The 18,703-nt window shown below is 42.7% G+C and overlaps 1 protein-coding gene, 1 long non-coding RNA gene and 1 pseudogene across 3 annotated transcripts; all 3 read left to right on the forward strand.

Moving 5' to 3' along the window:
* Positions 1-300: 300 nt before the first annotated feature.
* LOC120655310 lies at positions 301-2,407 on the forward strand. Its single transcript, XR_005667415.1, has 2 exons — positions 301-351; positions 2,053-2,407. It is a non-coding gene; the product is annotated as an uncharacterized LOC120655310 (long non-coding RNA).
* Positions 2,408-4,714: 2,307 nt separating this feature from the next.
* On the forward strand, positions 4,715-9,745 carry LOC120655311 (annotated as a pseudogene).
* A 3,018-nt stretch (positions 9,746-12,763) lies between these two features.
* On the forward strand, positions 12,764-17,674 carry LOC120655312 (BTB/POZ domain-containing protein POB1-like). 2 transcript variants are annotated; one of them, XM_039933071.1, is made up of 6 exons: positions 12,764-13,146; positions 14,519-14,650; positions 15,576-15,697; positions 15,782-15,845; positions 16,182-16,461; positions 16,575-17,674. In XM_039933071.1, exons 1-6 carry the CDS (start codon positions 12,936-12,938, stop codon positions 17,383-17,385), a joined length of 1,620 nt encoding a protein of 539 aa, XP_039789005.1. In that variant the 5' UTR covers positions 12,764-12,935; the 3' UTR covers positions 17,386-17,674. The 2 variants fall into 2 exon arrangements, with proteins under 2 accessions (XP_039789005.1, XP_039789006.1); XM_039933072.1 differs by having other exon boundaries at positions 12,765-13,146; positions 15,579-15,697.
* Positions 17,675-18,703: the final 1,029 nt, after the last annotated feature.

Consider the following 18,703-nt stretch of genomic DNA (forward strand, 5'->3'; position numbering starts at 1 on the left):
GCACACCACGCGCGCGGGTCTGAGGTGGCCGCGCACCAACTCCTCCATCTCAAGCTGCAGGTCACCACCCCGTCATCTCCGAGTGCTTCGCCCTTCACTGCAGAGCCCCGCGCCGATGTCAAAAGTCACGCCGCGGCTCTATCGGGGGAGCGAAGGTGGCGGCGGAGCGAGACATTGACGACCTGCCGCAGAACAACGGCAACCACACGCCGCTCTGGTTCCTCGAGCGTGCCGCGCTGACCCACCTGGCCAGGGCCTCTGTCACGCACGGGCCGTGCGCTACACCTGGGCTGACACCTACGCTGCCTCGCCTCCGCCCTCGCACGCCGGTCCGTCGGACACGGAAGCACGGTGCGGCCTCCATCCCTTCCCGTTCCTCTTCTCTGTTTGTGGCTTTCTTCATTGGTGTTCCGACTCTGCTATTTTCTATATGCCTTATCCAACTCTGAGTACATCTCTCATGTAGCTACTGGAAACTACAATTTTAGTAATAGAGGTAGTTCCTTTCTTATTTGCAATCGTAGCTAAACAAGTCAATGGCATCTTATCCTTGCTTACTTGCGTTGTCTCGATGTACTGAACCAGTTAGAGAAGGATAAAGCTCAATAGACTGCATTTTGTTTGTTCAATATATCTAAACTCCACAAATAATTTGGATGGTTAGTCAAACATATGCATGGCTTTTGTTGTGCAGGACAATTGATATACAAGTCGGTTCTTATTAGACAGGTGTGTTCTAATTATTAGCACCTACAACCACAATAGATGTCTGGTCTACAAGAATCAATTTGTATATTTTAGGAAAATACAGCAGGGGAAGTCCCTGCTGTGATAAATAAATTATAAAAGTGTTGGTGTTTTGTCTTGAATTCACAGTGATGAGCTGAGGTCATTTTCATAACATAGCTGCGGTACTCCTACTCCTACTGAGCACCTTAGTGTCATCCAATTGACATTTTAGACAGCCCAATTGATCTATAATTAGTTGTATTTTGCTGTAAGAAATGTCTTAATAATAATGTAGTGACTTGATGAAGTAACTATCTTAAAGATCCTTTCCGGAACATGTAACATTTGTGAATTCATTTGCTCAGATTATGCATGTACTCACTATGTTGCTGAAATTGTTGAAAAAATGTGCACTCCTTTTGGCATTCTTTTCACCCATGAGTCATGTTAGCTGTAAATTGAACGACTTTGTCATGCCTAAGTTTCATGATGTATGGCGCTCCTCGTGCATGGCTATGGAATGACTGAATCTTGTGAGATCATATGTTTAGAATACCCAGAAAAAGGACAAGGTCATCAATTTGGGTCAACTGGGTTACTTGTCTCAGGAGTTGAAGCAAAAATTATAGATATAGAAACATTGAAATATCTGCCACCAAATTAACTAGGAGAAATTTGTGTTCAAGTACCAAAAATAACGTAAGGTAAAATTTTGATAGTTGATTGTTTTAGTTCTTTCTCCATATCATCAACTATTAAATAGTAGCAAGCCCAGGCAAAAATATTATACTGGGTTGTAGTAATTGGTAGTATTGTTTTTAGTTGCACACTGACAATAGATCCAAAAGTCCTCCATAATATTCTTCTCTGGAGGGATATTGTGGCCAAAACATTTTCCTACTTATTGAATGTATTAATTTTAGTGTATTTCAATAATGTGCAAGCTACTGAATTTACAATCAAGCAAAGATGGTTGCATACTGGTGATATTGGGTACTTTGATGAAGGAGGTTAGCATTTTGTAGTTGACAGACTTAACGAGCTTATTAAGTACAGAGGTTTCTAGGTAAAGAATCCCTATTGTTTCACAAACACATATTATTTGTTTTTATGAGGTTTTGCTTATAAACATGTGGGTTGGAAAGTAGTAACTGGACTGTGCTTACTCAAAGCAGATTGCCTCATTTTGGGCCTTTCTGCTGCTAATATTTGTAGTTCAACTAAGTATTTGGATTCAGACTAATTATTATTCAGATTTAGGACATTGTTAGATTTTCCATCGAGAGTACTTGATACAGTTAAAGCTTTACAATCACTTTTCAGATATAACTAGAAAAGACCATGTGTTGTGGCCACCATCTATATGTCCTACACAATATCTATTTGGAAGAATGGAAGCGAAGGACGAAGCTGGCGGCGGAGGTGGCCAAATCAGCAACAGAGATAGACCACAGAAGCAAGGGTAGATTGGACTTTGAAACCAAGTCCGTCTCGTCCTTGTGTCGGGCTGCTTCTTCCAAGACTGCAGAAGTGCTTACATGAATTTTGGATCAATTCGCATTAATGAAAGCTTCATAAATTACCTTAGGACAAAAAGGACATGAAATCTATTTCCATTTGTTATTCGTTTGTGCTTGAATGAGATGAATCTTAGCTTGGGATTGTACCTTCTTTTTGAGTATTGGTGTACTTTACTACTATTAAGAGATGTCTGTTCATCCAATGATGATAGCAATATAAGCCTATTACCTTCTGCCAATAAAGGGTAAAGAATTTGTTGTTTTAAATTTCATTTGATTCTATTCTATCGCTGGATTTGATTGTTGAAATGGTAGGACGCGCATCCCGCGCCGAATGTTCTAGTATCACTTAAGGAATGTTTGGTTCATAGCCACCATCGGCCTTGCCACACGCGCCGCAACCATTCCCACTGTGGCTCGCCATGCTTCTTGTGGCGGCCAGAGTCCCCGCAACACGCCACACTCTGCCGCACTGCAAAACGACGAGCAGGTGAAGGAAAACGACTCGTGGCAGCCACAGCAAAAAGCTGAACCAAACAGCGGCCTTGACTCTGTGGCTCGCCGAATCTTACGCATGCAAAGTGTGGCCGCGAACTAAGCAGCCCCTTAAACTTTATACCTCTGTGTTCGTAGCTACCAAATTCATTTGTCGTATCCCTATGCTAAAGTGTTCGAGTAGGTCGTGACTAATGAAATGAGTGTCTCTAATAATAAAACCGGCGATTACTTGTTAATGGCCTCCTACTGCTCACGCACTAGGACTAGGAGCTCCTTTCCCGGCCAAAAGACGGAAGCCGGATGGCCGATCCACGTAGCCATGTGCCCCGTGCTGCGTGTGCTATCTACGTGAATCGCGTACGTGGCTCTTTTTGACTTTGACCGGCCATGTAACCTGTCATGTTTATTTGTTGCTAGGATTGTATTTCCTCCATTCTACATTGTAAATAATATGTATCTAGATACATAGCAATATTTATATATCTAGATTTGCCAAAATAATCTATATTTTAGAACAGAAGGAGTATATTCATATATACTACAACTACCACCATGCATTGGATCCCCAATTTTGTACTACACTGGGAAGAATTGGCGTGATCAAAGAGATGCTAGTAGTAAAAGTTGGCGATAATCTGATTAATTTAGAATTTTTATAAGTAGCGATACTACGATCAACGATAAGTGTATATCTTTAGAGAATGCGTCTGAACGCGTGTTTCACTAAAAGGAGAATGATAAATATATCTCTAAGCCATATAAGTCTAGCATGCACGTCATGTGTCATGTTCAGTTGTCCACCATAGAAGTACCCGGGAAAGAAGTTTCATCGCAACCATATGCAGAAGATTCTAATTCAATCAAAAGTGGGCAAAGTTAACAGAAAAATGAGAATCAAACTGAGAGAACTGAGAACCGGAACCGAAGGATTCAGTTCCATGTTCGGTTTCGGTTCTCATGATTAGAACCATAATTGAAACGAACTAATCGAAACCGAATTTTTTCGACTTCCACTTTCGAAAGAGAGCCAATGTGTTCTTTTTTTAAGAACCAAATTTCTGAAGGAACCGAACCGATTGGTTCGGTCCTAACCGAATGTCAAGCACTAAACTCAATATCCGAGAGAAATGTTAGTGTTAGGAGAAGAATCACTATTTGATATGTGTGTAGCTTGGTACACAGTTTGAAAATTGTGGAAGGCAAATGACTCTTTGATTTAAATATGTTGGTTGCTCATTAAATAAAAAGAAAGTACATAATTATGGTGCTTGATATGCACTCTAAACAATTTTCTCACGCATTTAGTCAGCAAACAACCCCACCTCACCGTCGAGTGCATATTGCAATCGCTCTCTACGTCCGTTACCGTTGCCGGCTGGCTGTAGCGTGGCGTCACGTTATGTTCGCCGTTTTTCTTAGGGCTGTTTAGATCACACCCCCATAAACCCCGTAACGCAAAAAAACATCACATCGAATATTTCGACACATGCATGGAGTACTAAATGAAGTCTATTTACAAAACTTTTTGCATGGATGGGCTGTAAATCGCGAGACGAATCTAATGAGCCTACTTAATCCAAGATTTGCAACAGTGATGCTACAGTACCATCCGCTAATTATTAATTAATCATGGATTAATTAGCATCTTTAGATTCGTCTCGCAATTTACAACTTATCTATGAAAAAATTTTGTAAATAGACTTTATTTAGTATTTTAAATTAACAAGATTTCAACATAAAATTTTTTGCACGTGGAACTAAACACGGCATTAGTCAAAACGGAGAGAAAAGGAGGGGAGAAAAGGCCCCAAAACGAGACGGAAAAAAAGGCGCGAGGGAGCCAAAAGCGAAACCAAACCAAAAAAAGGGGGCCCAGCCGGACAGCCGCTCACATCACACGCTGGCTCCCACCCTGCCCTGCCGCTGAGGCCTTTCCCGTCCTCTTCCCTTCCCGGCGGGCTTCCCCACTCCTTTCCCAAGCCAAGCTCCCCCCTTTCCGCTCCACTCTCTCTCCCCCACCACCTCGAGGGCAAGGAGCCCCTCCCACACCTCCCTGTCGCTCCGCCCTGCCTGCCAGCTCGACCCTCTACCATGGACTAGGCCCTTGGCGGCTAGCCCTCGCCGCGCGCGTGTCCGCCCGGGGAGCTCGGCACAGCGCATAGGCATATGGAGCCACAACCGCCCGCCCCCGCGGCGGCAGCGGTAGCGCCAGGAGGGGCCGAGCCTGTCGCCGCGGAGGAGCAGGTTCACCCTCTTCCCGGGGCCAGAGGCGCGGCGGCGGCTGCGCAGCAGCCGGGGCGTTCCGGGAGCGCGGGCCGCGAGCCGGCGTCGCTGCGGCTGCGGCTCGGGAGGGCCAGGCGCCGGGCGGGGCCCGGCACGCCGGCGCCCTCGTGGAAGATGGAGGACGAGGGGGCCCCGGAGGGGTCGGGCGCCGCGCTGGCGGTGGCGAGGAGGAGCTCGGCCTCGGCGCGGCAGCTGGGCGCCAGCCTCTGGGAAATCCACGACGTCGCGCGGGCGGGCCGCCGGGACAGGCCGCGGGGCGGGAGGGGCGTCGCCGCCGGTCCGGAGCACGGCGGCGGCGCGGAATTCGACCAGGTGAGGGTCTCCCATTCTCTCTTCCTTATCGGAGTCGGACGGAGTTGCCGCCAATTCCGTGGCTGGAGTGCTTACCAATCCATGATGAACAGCCTCCATCGTCGATTTGTTTTTCTTCCTCCCATTCATGGGGGTTCAAAAAAAAATATAACTATTGATTATCCATCTAAACATATAACTATTGATTAAGTGTGTTGTTCGCTTGGTTCCTCTGCATATGGTTCTGTCGAACTGTCCGTTCCATGACTCGTAGGTTTTGGCACCAGTTCATTGATTTTCTTGGTGGTACCAGCTTTGACTGCCCAGTGCAGTTTTCTCTAGGTGGGAAGCAGTGTGGACCTTCTGTTGGTGTGATGCTACTGCAACTTTGTCTTACACTTCGCTTCACAAAAATAATTGCATGCTGGAATATAAAGCTAGCAAATTGGGAAGGACTGAGTGTGTCCTACTGATGTATGTGCTGGGTGCAGGCAAAATCAAGGTCAGCGCCAGCGTTGAAATCAATAAATCCTTAAGTGAAACACTATTTGGATTTCAAGTCTCATCCCGTCATGTAACGAGCCGAACCCCCCCGACCATATTCTTGGCTGGTTCTGTCCCTAGGTAAAATAACTGCATTTGTTTGTCCAATGAAATAAAATGTGATTGGATAGTGTTATGCAAGTTTAAAAACTTTAAAAATTGCAAAGTACTTTTTATTAATGTATTTCACTGACTTATGTTCTGCCATTGAACTCCAACAATATATGTGAGACTATTTTGCAATTTTTTCTTTTGTGTTACTTTCACTACTAGTCTGCAATTGAATCACAAGATATACAGTCACAAACACTCAAGTATTGTTATTGTACGTAATTTTTGTGCTACAAATTACATATACTAATAGTTAGTATCATGAAAAATTACCAATTTTGGACAGTGAACATAGAGCTTGATATATTGCCTGATATTGAAAGTCATAAGGCTTGATACGAACTCGTAATCACTATCTAGGGGTTAATTCAATCAAGTATTTCCATCTGACTGCAAGTTGTTGAATACATGTCATTTCTATATTACACTGCGGATGAAGCAGTATATTTGCCAGTACCTCCTTGCAAAAACTATTGTTTTATACCATAATTCTCTCTTTATTTCTTCGTGAACTTGCAATTGTGCATCAACTTATTGTTTTATACACAAACTACTAATATGTTCAGTATCAAACATGTCTCTACATGCCAATATTAGGTCTAATACTATTTGTATTACACCTGTTCATCAATTAGAATGGCACTTTTCTGTGAACATAAAGCAATAAGCTCGGATGAGCTGATAGTTAGGTGGTGGCAGATTTGATTTGGTGTATCAAATATCAGGTATTTGATGATATTGCGGACTATACAACCCTGTGTTGGTGTATATAGAGGCCCATCTAGAGGCCCATGTATAGGAACTATATATCCCACCCTTCTAGGGTTTGGAGGAATACAAGTCATTATTCTCTCCATCACCCTGCATTCTAATCTTAAAAATATTCAGTTGCATATAAAACTTCCACAGAATCATACCAGCAAGTGATAACAACAAATGTATATCTTTACAATAATACTAGTAAATACAACATGCAGCGTTGCTACCATTATATCTGCTGCAAGGAGCCTAGGACTGCAACAGCAGCCACTATCACCACCACAGCGTGGCTTCTGGCTACCATTCAGTTTAATGGCATCTGTATTCGAGACTGCTAATTTTTAACTGCTGCATTGTTTTGGTAGCGTCTAATGCCTGTCCACCACTATAATGGTCACCGTAAACACTATGGGTACCTTGGAGTGAAGGGGGAGTACCTGCAACATACATGAACTCAATATAAGGAAGTCTTAAACCCTAAATAACCTTTTCCATTAAAATGTATTCCAAATCGAAGATAGAGAACATTTGGAGTAGATTACACCACACTATGAGACCACAATATCTTCAGGCCAAACAAACACAGATTGTAGCCATTTGTGTGCTAAATTTATTCTTTTGAATGTTCAAAGTTGTTTCCATATTTGTTCCCTGATAATGTTTTCTTTCTATTTTAGCCGCAGAGTTCAGGTGGCATTGGTAGGCACCTTGCAGATTCATCAATGAAACACCATAAGCTGCATCAAGAAAGGAGCCACAGAATACAACCTTTTTCTCCTGCAAGTTTTACCAGCTCAGTTGGGGTATGTATATATATCCTTCTCTGCTATAACTTTGTAGTTTGTGGGCTAATTAGAAGGCCCTTTGGCATTATATGAAAATGGATCTTACTAGGCACATGCAATTAATATCATCTCAATGTAGCAATTTACTTTGTTCACAATTAGCTCTTTCATAGTGTCCTTTTTTCTGTATGATTAGAGCAACTGAATGTGTATCCAAGTTATGTTTTCCAGCTGTAAAAATTAGAAAGTGAAGAGCATTCATCAACAGTGCAATTCTTTATATCTCTACAGGAATCCAATGTAAATCAGACTATTAGTCCAACTCGTTCTCTGGATATCATGGGTAGATCTATGAGGGCGGGTTATGGCCTTCAAACATCGACAGAACTATTAAAGGTTCTAAATCGAATTTGGAGCCTGGAAGAACAGCACACTGCTAACTTGTCAGTGGTTAAAGGATTGAAATTGGAGTTACAGCGGGCTCAGACGCATATTCAAGAACTCATGCAAGAGAGACGGCAGTACCGACATGAAATTTCGTCACTAATGAGGCAACTCTCCGAGAACAAACTTGTTAGGAAAAACAAGGACCATGGGAAGATTGACACATTTGCGCATTCTCTGCAAGGTGAACTAGAGGATGAGAGACATCTCAGGAGACATTCTGAGGACCTCCACAGGAAGTTAGGCAAGGAGTTATCTGAAATAAAATCAGCGTTTCTCAAGGCAGTCAAGGACCTTGAGAAGGAGAAGAAAGGAAATCGCCTCTTAGAAGACCTCTGTGATCAGTTTGCAATGGGCATCAGGAACTATGAAGAAGAACTCAGGGTGGTAAAGCAAAGAAATGTCAAGAATTATGAGCTTAATTTCGATAAATCAGTGCTCCATATTTCAGAAGCATGGCTTGATGAGAGAATGCAAATGCAAAATATTGCTGTAAAAGAGGACTTGGCTCATGGTACCACAATAACAGAGGCTCAGCAGTGAAATACAGGCTTTTCTCCTTTCCAAAAGAGCAGATTGCTCTAAGAACAATGAGAAACATATAAATGATAGTACTAGACTGCGTCGGCAATCCGTAGTGTCTGTGCTTTTGAACGGAGCCACCAGTGCTCCTCAGCTTGCTGAAGATGATGATGGTGATTCTGTTGCTAGTGATTTGCATTGCTTTGAACTGAACATGCATGAACATACAGGGCCTCGCAGAAGTGACACAGGCGGCATAGATGTACCTAAGAGAAGATCAGAGCATCCTCATGGTATGGCTGCTGAAGGTTCAAGCATGTCCAGGATGCCAGTTTATTCACATAAAGACACCACAAGGTCCAGTAGCAGCAAACTGCAGCATGCCAGTAAAATACCAGAAATCAACTCACAAAACAAGGCCAGAATTATTCCTGCAGAAGAGCAGAATGGAACCACAAGCGCCCAAATTACTCAAGGATCTCACAATGTGTCATCGAAGAACCAGGATGCTCATCATGTTGATTGCCTGGGGCAGGAATCCTTTGATCATTTCTCCAGAACAAGTCTCTTTTGTGAAGGCACTACTTCAGGGGATTTAGGTAATCTCGGCAGCCCAACGCGACAACAGAAATACCAATGTACATCTTTGGACCCTGAGATTTTGGAATGCTCACCTGAACAGCCAGTAGGTGTGATGGAGAACACCCTGAAGGCAAAATTACTGCAAGCAAGGCTAGAGGGGCGACATGCCGATTGATGGCATCATCTGGCTCCTCAACAAGCAGGAGAAAATGAGAGGCCTCCTAACTGGTGCAGGTTCTGGCATTCAAGGCCCTCTAGGAAGAAATAAAAGGTGTAACATAGCTAACTTGTATCTACAAAACTTCCTTTGGTTGCGTCAATTGGTTCGGTATCTGTGTAAATCGAACATGATCTTTCTGAACATCTGAATCCTAGCTCCATGTGATTCATCTTCCATGTAACTTAGGCTGTTAGTTACATGCCGGCATGCTATAGGCTAATAGCTCAAGACTTCGAGATGGATTTTTGTTATGGCACCTGTCTTGTTACCTTCCTAATAGGATGTCTAGCAGTCTATTTTGATGTACATGTACATTTGAACTGCCAAGTCTTCAGGTTTCTGGAAAGTTTTATAAGCAGCTGTATGAGTAGGCATAGGACATGAGTACCCTAGAAGTATTGTTTTTGAATTATTTCCTTTTTGTTGGATTAAATACACCAGCTTTATTTTGTTCTTTCGTTTTTATGAGCCTGTTGAGTACATACACGAAAAACAATTTGTCTGATGCAGTAAATTGACTAAAGTTTTCAACTTATTGGATCAGACGCTGCTTTTTAGCATAGTACGTAATTTGTTCCTTAGCTACTTAGTATCCCATCATAACTTGTTAGGGATGCAAATGGGTATTTCTTTGGTTATTATCTTGATTCATTTCGTTTCATTTCTTGCTTTGAAGTTGGGATGATTCCGTTGGATGTGTTTTTGGTGGACTCAATGGCCTTAGGAAATCAAAAGTTGCATCTCTAATTGCGAATCTTAATTTTTCTTCTAGCATGTTTCAACAATGCAATAATATGGCAACTTTTCAGACCAAGACAGTCGTCACACGGACACACGGTCTCACGGTCGTCTTAGGCCAATCTCAGTGGAAGTGTTATAAGAGTGTTATAGACATTAAATTTGCTAACATGTATCAATAGTATGAGGAGAGAGGAGAGGGGAGTGTCATGAAATGCGAGAGAAGTGTCATCACCATGACACTCCATCGGCACAATTATCAAGTTTTCAGTCTTGGTAACTGTGTCGATGAAACTCTCACTGAGACTGGTCTTATGTAATTTGACATATGAGACTAGTTCAGTACTGGCTCTTTCCTATGATTAGAGTTTGATAATCATGTCTTGATAATGGTGGTCAACATACCATCTGGTGGTATTGTCTACATCTTGTAGGAGTAGCTTTTAAACCCTAATTGACTTGGCTTTTTGGTCTTTGGTTGTTCGCGACTCGTCAACTCATTGATTTTTCCTAAAAAAATCATCCTGCCAAAAATATAGCCAAGTACTGTAAGGCTTGCAAAGTATTATGGCCAAGGATTCAAAGCAATAGGGAGAAGTTTTGAACACGCGACGGCGCGGAGCTAGCAAAGAAGATAAGAAATCGTCGTGATAAATAAACCGATTTAAAGAATTTTTACTAAAGGATTTACCGATTGAGAAATTCCATCGAGGTTGATTGACGCCGATAAATGAAGCCAACTTCGCCCCTGACCCATATGTCTCCTCGTTTCCCTTTCCTCTTGAAATTTACTCTTTTGTTTCCATTGGTGATAAGTGCAAAGGTTGAAGATTCCCATATCATTTGTACAAGTAAGAAATGACATTGATTTCTTCCCTGTCCCACGAATTAGTGGTGTCAGTTGGTGGGAGTAATTTAGCATTTTCCGTACTTCCTGGCATGGGGAGGTGAGTGATGTTTGAATTTTACAGCTACACATATTCAAAGGTGAGTATGCTGCTATGCATGAATAGTTGGACTAAGGGTCTACCTGAATTGCTACCAAAATTTTGGCATGACAAAAAATTTTGGCCACTATTTAGTTGGATACCAAAATTTACCCACCTCTCACATTTACCCTACCAAAATATGGACAAGTTTTTTTGCCCAATATTTGGCTAGCCAAAACTTTGGCATGCCAAGCAATCCAAGCAGACCCTAACATATGAAAATATATGTGCCAATTTGTCTGGTGATATGTTTGTCCACTACATTTCACGCCAAGTGTAGTAAAATATATCAACTGTGAAAGTGACTTTTTTGGTGTTTCGTAAATGTTTCAAAAGCCAGTTATATTTGTTGTTGTATGCATTACATTATTCTAGTTTAGCACCTCCTGTCAGGTCACGTGAGTTCATATTGGTGGCTAGAATTGTCATGTAGTTAAATCTAGAAATGTATGATCGGTCATCATCATCATATTATAAGGAAAATCGCAAATTCATTTTCCTAGTATAGGTGAGAAGACGAAAGATCCGATCAAAAGATGCTGACTGCTGCTCTGCAAGCAAACTGTCTCTAAAGGCACTCATCCATCTGTCTAATCAGTAATCATGTCCAAATTTAAGCCGGAAAATAATTATTAAAGAGCAAATTTCTTATATGTTATTGAAAAATATAGCTCATTCTTACCATTGGAAATTAGCATATCCCTAATATTATTGTTTATAATTTCTCGCCCTCTACGTGCCATTACCGATGATACATAGGTGATGAGAAATTATAAATGATGGCATATGGAGGATAAAAAATGATGGCATAGGAGGGATATGTGCCATCTTAGTATGAAAACGGATCGGATTCGCATGGAATCGGATTTGGATAGCACCTTTTAGTACATTTTAAATTGAATATGGATATGGATCCGGATATTCTCGGATACGAATGCAAAACAAATACCTCGGATTCGGATTCTAGTTCGGATATTTACTTGATATATGAGTTAATATTTAGCTATTTTCTTTATTGGTAGTTTTAGATTACAAAATCGATATATATGTACAAACTAATGTTTAATAATATAATAAAGATAGCTAGTTAAAATAGTTTATTTATCAATAAATATGTTAATAAATACATAAAAATAAAATTATAAATAAAAATATATTGCAATAAACATATAAATAATTTGTATTATATATAAGTAAAAAATATAGAAATAATTTTAGGATAAAACAAGAATATTTAAAAGTAAATTTAATTTTTTGTATCTTTATTAAAAAAGTTAATAATATGGGTTGTGAGAAATGAATATATTTTTTAAATAATTTTTGAATGAAAACGGATACAAATAGTGTTGGATATTGACAAATTCGGATGTGGAATTGAATAGAAAGAATCATTGAAAATTGGATTTTAATGTATTCATTTTACTACCACATTAGAATATGGATATAATTATATATATTGATGTTTAAGCGGATATGAATGTAGAATAATTCGGATATCTGTTATCCGTTTTTCCATCCTCAATCGGTAGTGGCACGTAGGGAATGAGAAATTATAAATAATGAGTTATATTTCTCAATAATATATAGAAAATTTGCTCTAACAACTTTGAAACACCAATTACGGCCTGCAATGACGCTCACCCAACTGTCCGAAGCACGAATTCCACGCCGCTATCGCGGCAGCACCACGACCAAAACGTTTTTCCGCTTCCGTTTCGGCTTCTAACCCCCTCCTTCCTCGCCTTATTATAACCACATCCCTCCTGGGCTCCTCCTCCCCTCTCCTCCCCCCTCCCGGCCTCCTCCCATCTCGCCCTCCTCCCCCCTCCAGCCCTCCGCCGGCTAGGGTTACGGCCACCGCCTCCCCCCCGCCTCCCCCCCGGCTCCCCGTCGGCGGAGGAGTAGGGGCGCGGCGGCGGAGATGGACCCGGACTTCTCGCCCGGGGGCGGGGGGCCCAGCTTCGAGTTCGCCTTCAACGAGGTCAACTTCTCCGACCGGGAGCTGCGGATCGAGGTCGTCCCGGGGGAAGACGACGCGCCGGGATCCAGCGGCGCCGGCGCAGGAGGTGGGGGGCTCGCCGACTGGGCGCGCCACCGCAAGCGCCGGCGCGAGGAGCTCCTCAAGGAGAAAGGTGCGTCCGGAGATTCTGTGCGGTTGTCGGCTGGCTTCCTGGATGCGTTTCCTTGCGATCGTGCGATCAGCGTGAGAGATTTATGTGATGTCCGACGCGATTCGGCTCTGAATTCGTGGGGAATTTGGCGCCTCATTTCGGGATTTTGGGGGTGGGTTAGAAATCTGGTTTCCGTAGGAACCTCGCAGTGACTGTATTTGAAATGGCTAGAAAATTGGGGAAGGGTAGAGGGGAATTCCACAATTTTGGCTCGTCATCATGTGCTCGTACGGCTCGCCTGACATTGTGATCTGGCATCGGCTGAATAATTGGCGGACGTACGAAGAATAAACTTATTTTGGTTGTCCGTACTTTGAATTCGAAGTCACTTACGGGATATTTTAGTCATATATTTGAATGTCACAATCAGCTGCTAACAATTGTAGCTGTTGACCCACTGGACAAGACAGATGGGTGCAACTCAGAAAACTTCAAACCACTTGTGGTACTCTTTAGGTTACATCATATGGATATTTCTTATTCAATGATATGTAGATGTATGTGGTGTGGCTTTGCAGCAAACTTGGGCCTTGGGAAGGTTATCACATATAATAAGGCAACGTGGGAAGAGTAGTTTTGTGCTTGATAATATATCCTGAAGATCGAGATTTTGTGCTTGATTAGATACCCCGAACATTCACGTCAAGACAATTGAGAATTTTACCGTGAAATGTAAGGATTAACATATTTGTGTGGTGGAATTAGCATGAGAAATTATGAAAAATCTTTGTTTTGAGTTACCTTATTATTCAAGAAACAAATTTCTGCATTACCTTCTTCATGTTCATGTGTCCCCATTTTATGAGTATATTTTAGTTCAACTGAGTGACATGGTGACTGACTATGTTGTATAAAAGAATGTTTGTCACTGGACCTATAATTGTCGATCTAAATTGGAATTTATACCTCTACCCTTTAAAAGCAAATTTCTGTAAAGAAGATAACCTTTGAGTACTTGTTGATCTTGGTAATCACAATCATTGATGCTTCCTTGTGCTTCTTATGGCATTTCCTCCTCCATTTGACTTGATGTTGGTGACACAAATCATGGGTCTTGCTTACGGATGCTGCATTTTGATTTATCTAACAATGTCTTGCTTGTGGATTGTATATTCTGATTTCTGCAACAAGATTGAGGAAACAGATCTGTTCCACCCCTTGACGTTGACATTGTTGTGTACATATGATCAATTTGCTATGTAACAATGTTTCATATACTATTGCTTATGGATCCTTTGTTGTTCCATTAGATTTTCTGCTGTGCTATTTACCATCTGCCTATGTGGTTTCTGATGGAAGCCATCTTTTGACTGTCAATAATTACCTTCTGTAGAATCTACAACTCACATGTCAGACCAGACGAATTGCAATGAAGTTGAAGCAGAAGAATGTGATGCATATGAAGAAAATCAAGAGGAACCTGTAGCAATGATAGAAGAATCTCCACCTGATGTTGGTCAAGATGGTTTGTACAGCTAAAATTTCAATCGCTGATATTGTTCTTTGCTGATATTATTATTGTTTATCTTTTCTGATCCTTAGTGAAGTTTGGCAAAAAAAAATTCTAGCTGTAAAAAATGTTGTCTATTTAAGCTTTTGGGCAAATTTAGATCTCCCTACTAAACTGTACATTTTTGGGGTTTGGTTAGATTGGGATGTTGGAAAAATAAAAATAATTGAGAAACCAGAACATCCTTTTTCAATTGTTAAAGGACTTCCAAGGTTCTTATTTAGGCCATTTCTAGATTGAGATGTTGGAAAAAAAATAAAAATCATTGTGAAACCAGAACATCCTTGTTCGATTGTTAAAGGACTTCCAAGGTTCTTATTTAGGCCATTTCTTCTAGCTATGCTCTGAATTCTCAAATTCAAACATCTTAAGCTGGCCCCTGTTCTGGAGCTCAAAGCTATTTTTTTTCTGGAATTATCATGTTCTATTTTCTAGGCCAAGTAGTCATGTTCTTTATTATTCTGTTTGATAATTACATCGAATCTGCTGATTGCTAGTTCGGTAAACAAAATTGATAGCTCGTAGGAAGAACTAATATAACTTCGGTTGTAGAATGCTTGTGTACATTGATGAGCTAGGCACAACCTTCTGACAAAGTAGGTTGTTGCTTGAACCAGCTTGAGTTGCTTGTTCTAATTTGATCCTTGGGTAATCTGTGATTGTTACATGGTGATCTATAAGCATGCCTAGATTGCTGGAAGCAAACAAAATGATTATTCTTTTTGTAGTGTTTTCAAAATTTACGTTTCTTTAACTTTGCGACACCCTTTCTGAAAGGTAGCAAACTAATCTGCATGTAAAAAAACAATAGTTTGAATATGTTTTGTACCTTTTGCTTCCTTCACTGTTTGTCCTTTTTCCCCCTGACATTGGTATTTAGCAGGTGATGATGGACAAGGTATTGATTCGTCTTGGACTGTTGTGGGTACGCCAGTTTTACGAGTAAAGACGATTTATATCAGCTCAGCAATTCTTGCTGCGAAGAGTCCTTTCTTTTTCAAGGTAGCTGTGATATCCTTCTGAAATGCATTTGTGCTGTACTCCAGTCTATTCTCTTTCTGATATGCTAAATGCTTTTTTTCTTAGCTTTTCTCAAACGGCATGAAAGAATCTGATCAGAGACATGCAACCCTTAGAATTACTGATTCAGGTAATGTGATGACTTTAGGAGCTAGAAGATCCCACTTCTTTCAAATTCATTACCTAATAATTCTTTTTAAAAATATATATATAGTTCTATGATTATTTGTGTCAAAGAATGTTCTTTATTTCCAAGATTGTGCCTTTTTTGTTTAAATTTCTTCAGTAGCGACACTGTGTTCTCTTTTTCCCCCTCATCATTAGCTTCACCTACCAAATGCATATTTTTCCTAGCCTACTGCCACACTTTGCACACCAAGAAAAATGTATATCTATTTTTTATTCGATTCTCTAATGAATACTTACCTTGTGCGTCATCTTTTTTAAAAAAATTCCCTTGTAACAGAGGAAACTGCCCTCATGGAGCTTTTAAGCTTTATGTATAGTGGAAAGCTGACAACTACTGAGCCCACTGTTCTGCTGGATATCCTGATGGCAGCTGACAAATTTGAGGTTGTTTCATGCATGAGGTACTGCAGCCAATTGCTCACAAGCTTGCCTATGACTACAGAGTCTGCACTACTCTACCTAGATCTCCCGTGCTCCATTTCAATGGCCGCTGCAGTTCAACCTCTGACAGATGCAGCCAAGAATTTCCTTGCCGTAAAATACAAGGATTTGACTAAGTGAGTGATATACACTGGATTTACTTATGTCCACTTTTGGGGAAAGCTTAGCCCGATGTTCTTTTGAGAAAATCAATCTTAGCATACTAAAGGCATGGTTTCTCTTGTTTCAGGTTCCAGGATGAAGTGATGAACATCCCTCTTGCTGGGATCGAAGCCATCTTGTCAAGTAATGACCTTCAGGTGGCATCTGAAGATACCATCTATGACTTCTTGCTCAGATGGGCCCGTGCGCAATACCTGAAACCAGAGGAGAGACGTGAGATCTTGAGCTCTCGTCTTCTCCCTCTTGTGCGATTCAGTCACATGACCTGTAGGAAGCTGCGGAAGGTCCTAACATGCACTGATATCGACCATGAGCAAGCAACCAAGTGTGTCACTGAGGCACTTCTATACAAGGCTGATGCACCGCACAGGCAACGAGTTCTTGCAGCGGACACAGTAACATGTCGGAAATTCGCCGAGCGGGCTTACAAGTACAGACCTCTGAAAGTCGTTGAGTTTGATCGGCCCTACCCGCAGTGCATAGCATACTTGGATCTCAAGCGTGAGGAGTGCTCTCGGCTCTTCCCTTCAGGCCGGATATACTCGCAAGCATTCCATCTTGCAGGGCAGGGCTTCTTCCTCTCAGCTCACTGTAACATGGAGCAGCAGAGCACGTTCTACTGCTTCGGCCTCTTCCTAGGGATGCAAGAGAAGGGCTCAATGAGCGTGACAGTGGACTATGAGTTTGCTGTGAGGACAAGGCCCTCCGGCGAGTTTGTCAGCAAGTACAAGGGCAACTACACCTTCACCGGTGGGAAGGCGGTCGGGTACAGGAATCTCTTTGCTATCCCATGGCAGACATTCATGGCCGACGACAGCCTCTTCTTCATCGACGGGATGCTGCACCTGAGAGCTGAGCTGACGATAAAGCAACCCTAGAGCGACACGGCAGCTGCGTGATCTGCTGCCCTGCCCTTCCGTCAGGCCGTGTGGGTGTTGCTGCGAAGAATGTTGTGTGCTGCAGATATCCTTTTTGTTTTACCTTTTGCCCATGCACCTTAATCCTTTTGTTGATAGACAGTTTGGTGATGACAAGTTAAAAAGGAAGGCGAAAAAGCCCCCTTTGTTCCTTCGCTAGGAAGAAGGTTGTATGATCCTTGTCCCCGAATAGTGAAAAAAGTTATTACACCAGCTGAAAAAAGATATCGGATGGGAAACCTTTCACAAACTTTGGGTTCTCTGCAAGTTTCTAGATTGCCGGTGAGGTAGATTCGATTCTGGTCCGAACTGTTGTGTTTGCCTGCGCTTGTTTGTGTCTTTTGATCTGTTGGGGCGCATTGGCAGCAAGCAGATCTCGTGAAGCAAATGTCGCTGTGCTGCTTGTGTCCCGTGACAGCAGTCTAGCAGCGTCCTGTTTCACGGTGGTTTCGCCTGCCGTTCTGCTGAGACGGACCTGAACCGTGCTGTCGGCGAGCAAGCATCATCCTGCTTTTGCTTCTCCGAGCAGGATCTGAAAAGTTCCACGTACCATTGTTGGGAAAGGCAATCGAGAGTCAATGTCTTCAGATTGGTAGGAAGGTTTCTCCAGGTTTCAACAATCCGATCTATAGTGAAGTCTGATAGGATCGAGCCTACTCGCCCGCGTACCTGCATCTTCGTACCACTGGATTCGACGCGCAAATGAGATCGCCGCACGGCACGACAGCACGGCGGCAAAGCGACCGACGCTGCGTCGCTGCGGCGAGACCAAGACGTGAGCAAGCCACGGGAGACAAGTCGGGGTTGGGGACGCGTCCTGCCGGGCCGGCGCGCCGCTGCAGCTGCGGCGTCGCCGGAAGCGCTAGCTCGGCGGTCGCCGTCCCGGGCGTCCGGCGCGGCGCGACGCCCCAACCGTGAGCCGATCCGATGGCAAGTAGCTAGCGGCGCGGGTTGGGTGCGCGGCCGCTGCCAGCGTCCCTGTCCCGCCGGATCCTCCCCTCCCACCGCCCTCGTCTCGCTTTCTCCCTCTGTCGGTGCACCAGTGCCGGCAGCTTCGTCGATCGCCAGCCGCATAGTGTGTGTGTGTGTGTGTGTAAAGTGGCGCGGCAAAAAAGGTTATTGCACTGCTCCCTCTACAATGGGTTCAGGGTTTTGCAAGGTTTTTCGGGGACTATTTTGCTTCTTGAGTTTGTGTGCAAATCAAAGGGGAGGCTTTCAGGTTTTCTTGAAACCATTTGGTTTCTCACTTGATTTGTGCGCTACACACACATGTGCGCGA

This window comes from Panicum virgatum, chromosome 1N (genome assembly GCF_016808335.1).
Source record: "Panicum virgatum strain AP13 chromosome 1N, P.virgatum_v5, whole genome shotgun sequence".
Classification (NCBI taxonomy): Eukaryota; Viridiplantae; Streptophyta; class Magnoliopsida; order Poales; family Poaceae; genus Panicum; species Panicum virgatum.

What these genes read in the sequence shown, in the direction of transcription:
- LOC120655312 (XM_039933071.1), top strand. Translation starts at nt 12,936, where the DNA reads ATGGACCCGGACTTCTCGCCCGGGGGCGGGGGGCCCAGCTTCGAGTTC. An exon ending in GGAGCTCCTCAAGGAGAAAG is followed by an intron (nt 13,147 to 14,518) that starts GTGCGTCCGGAG and finishes TACCTTCTGTAG; the next exon opens with AATCTACAACTCACATGTCA. An exon ending in CCTTAGAATTACTGATTCAG is followed by an intron (nt 15,846 to 16,181) that starts GTAATGTGATGA and finishes CCCTTGTAACAG; the next exon opens with AGGAAACTGCCCTCATGGAG.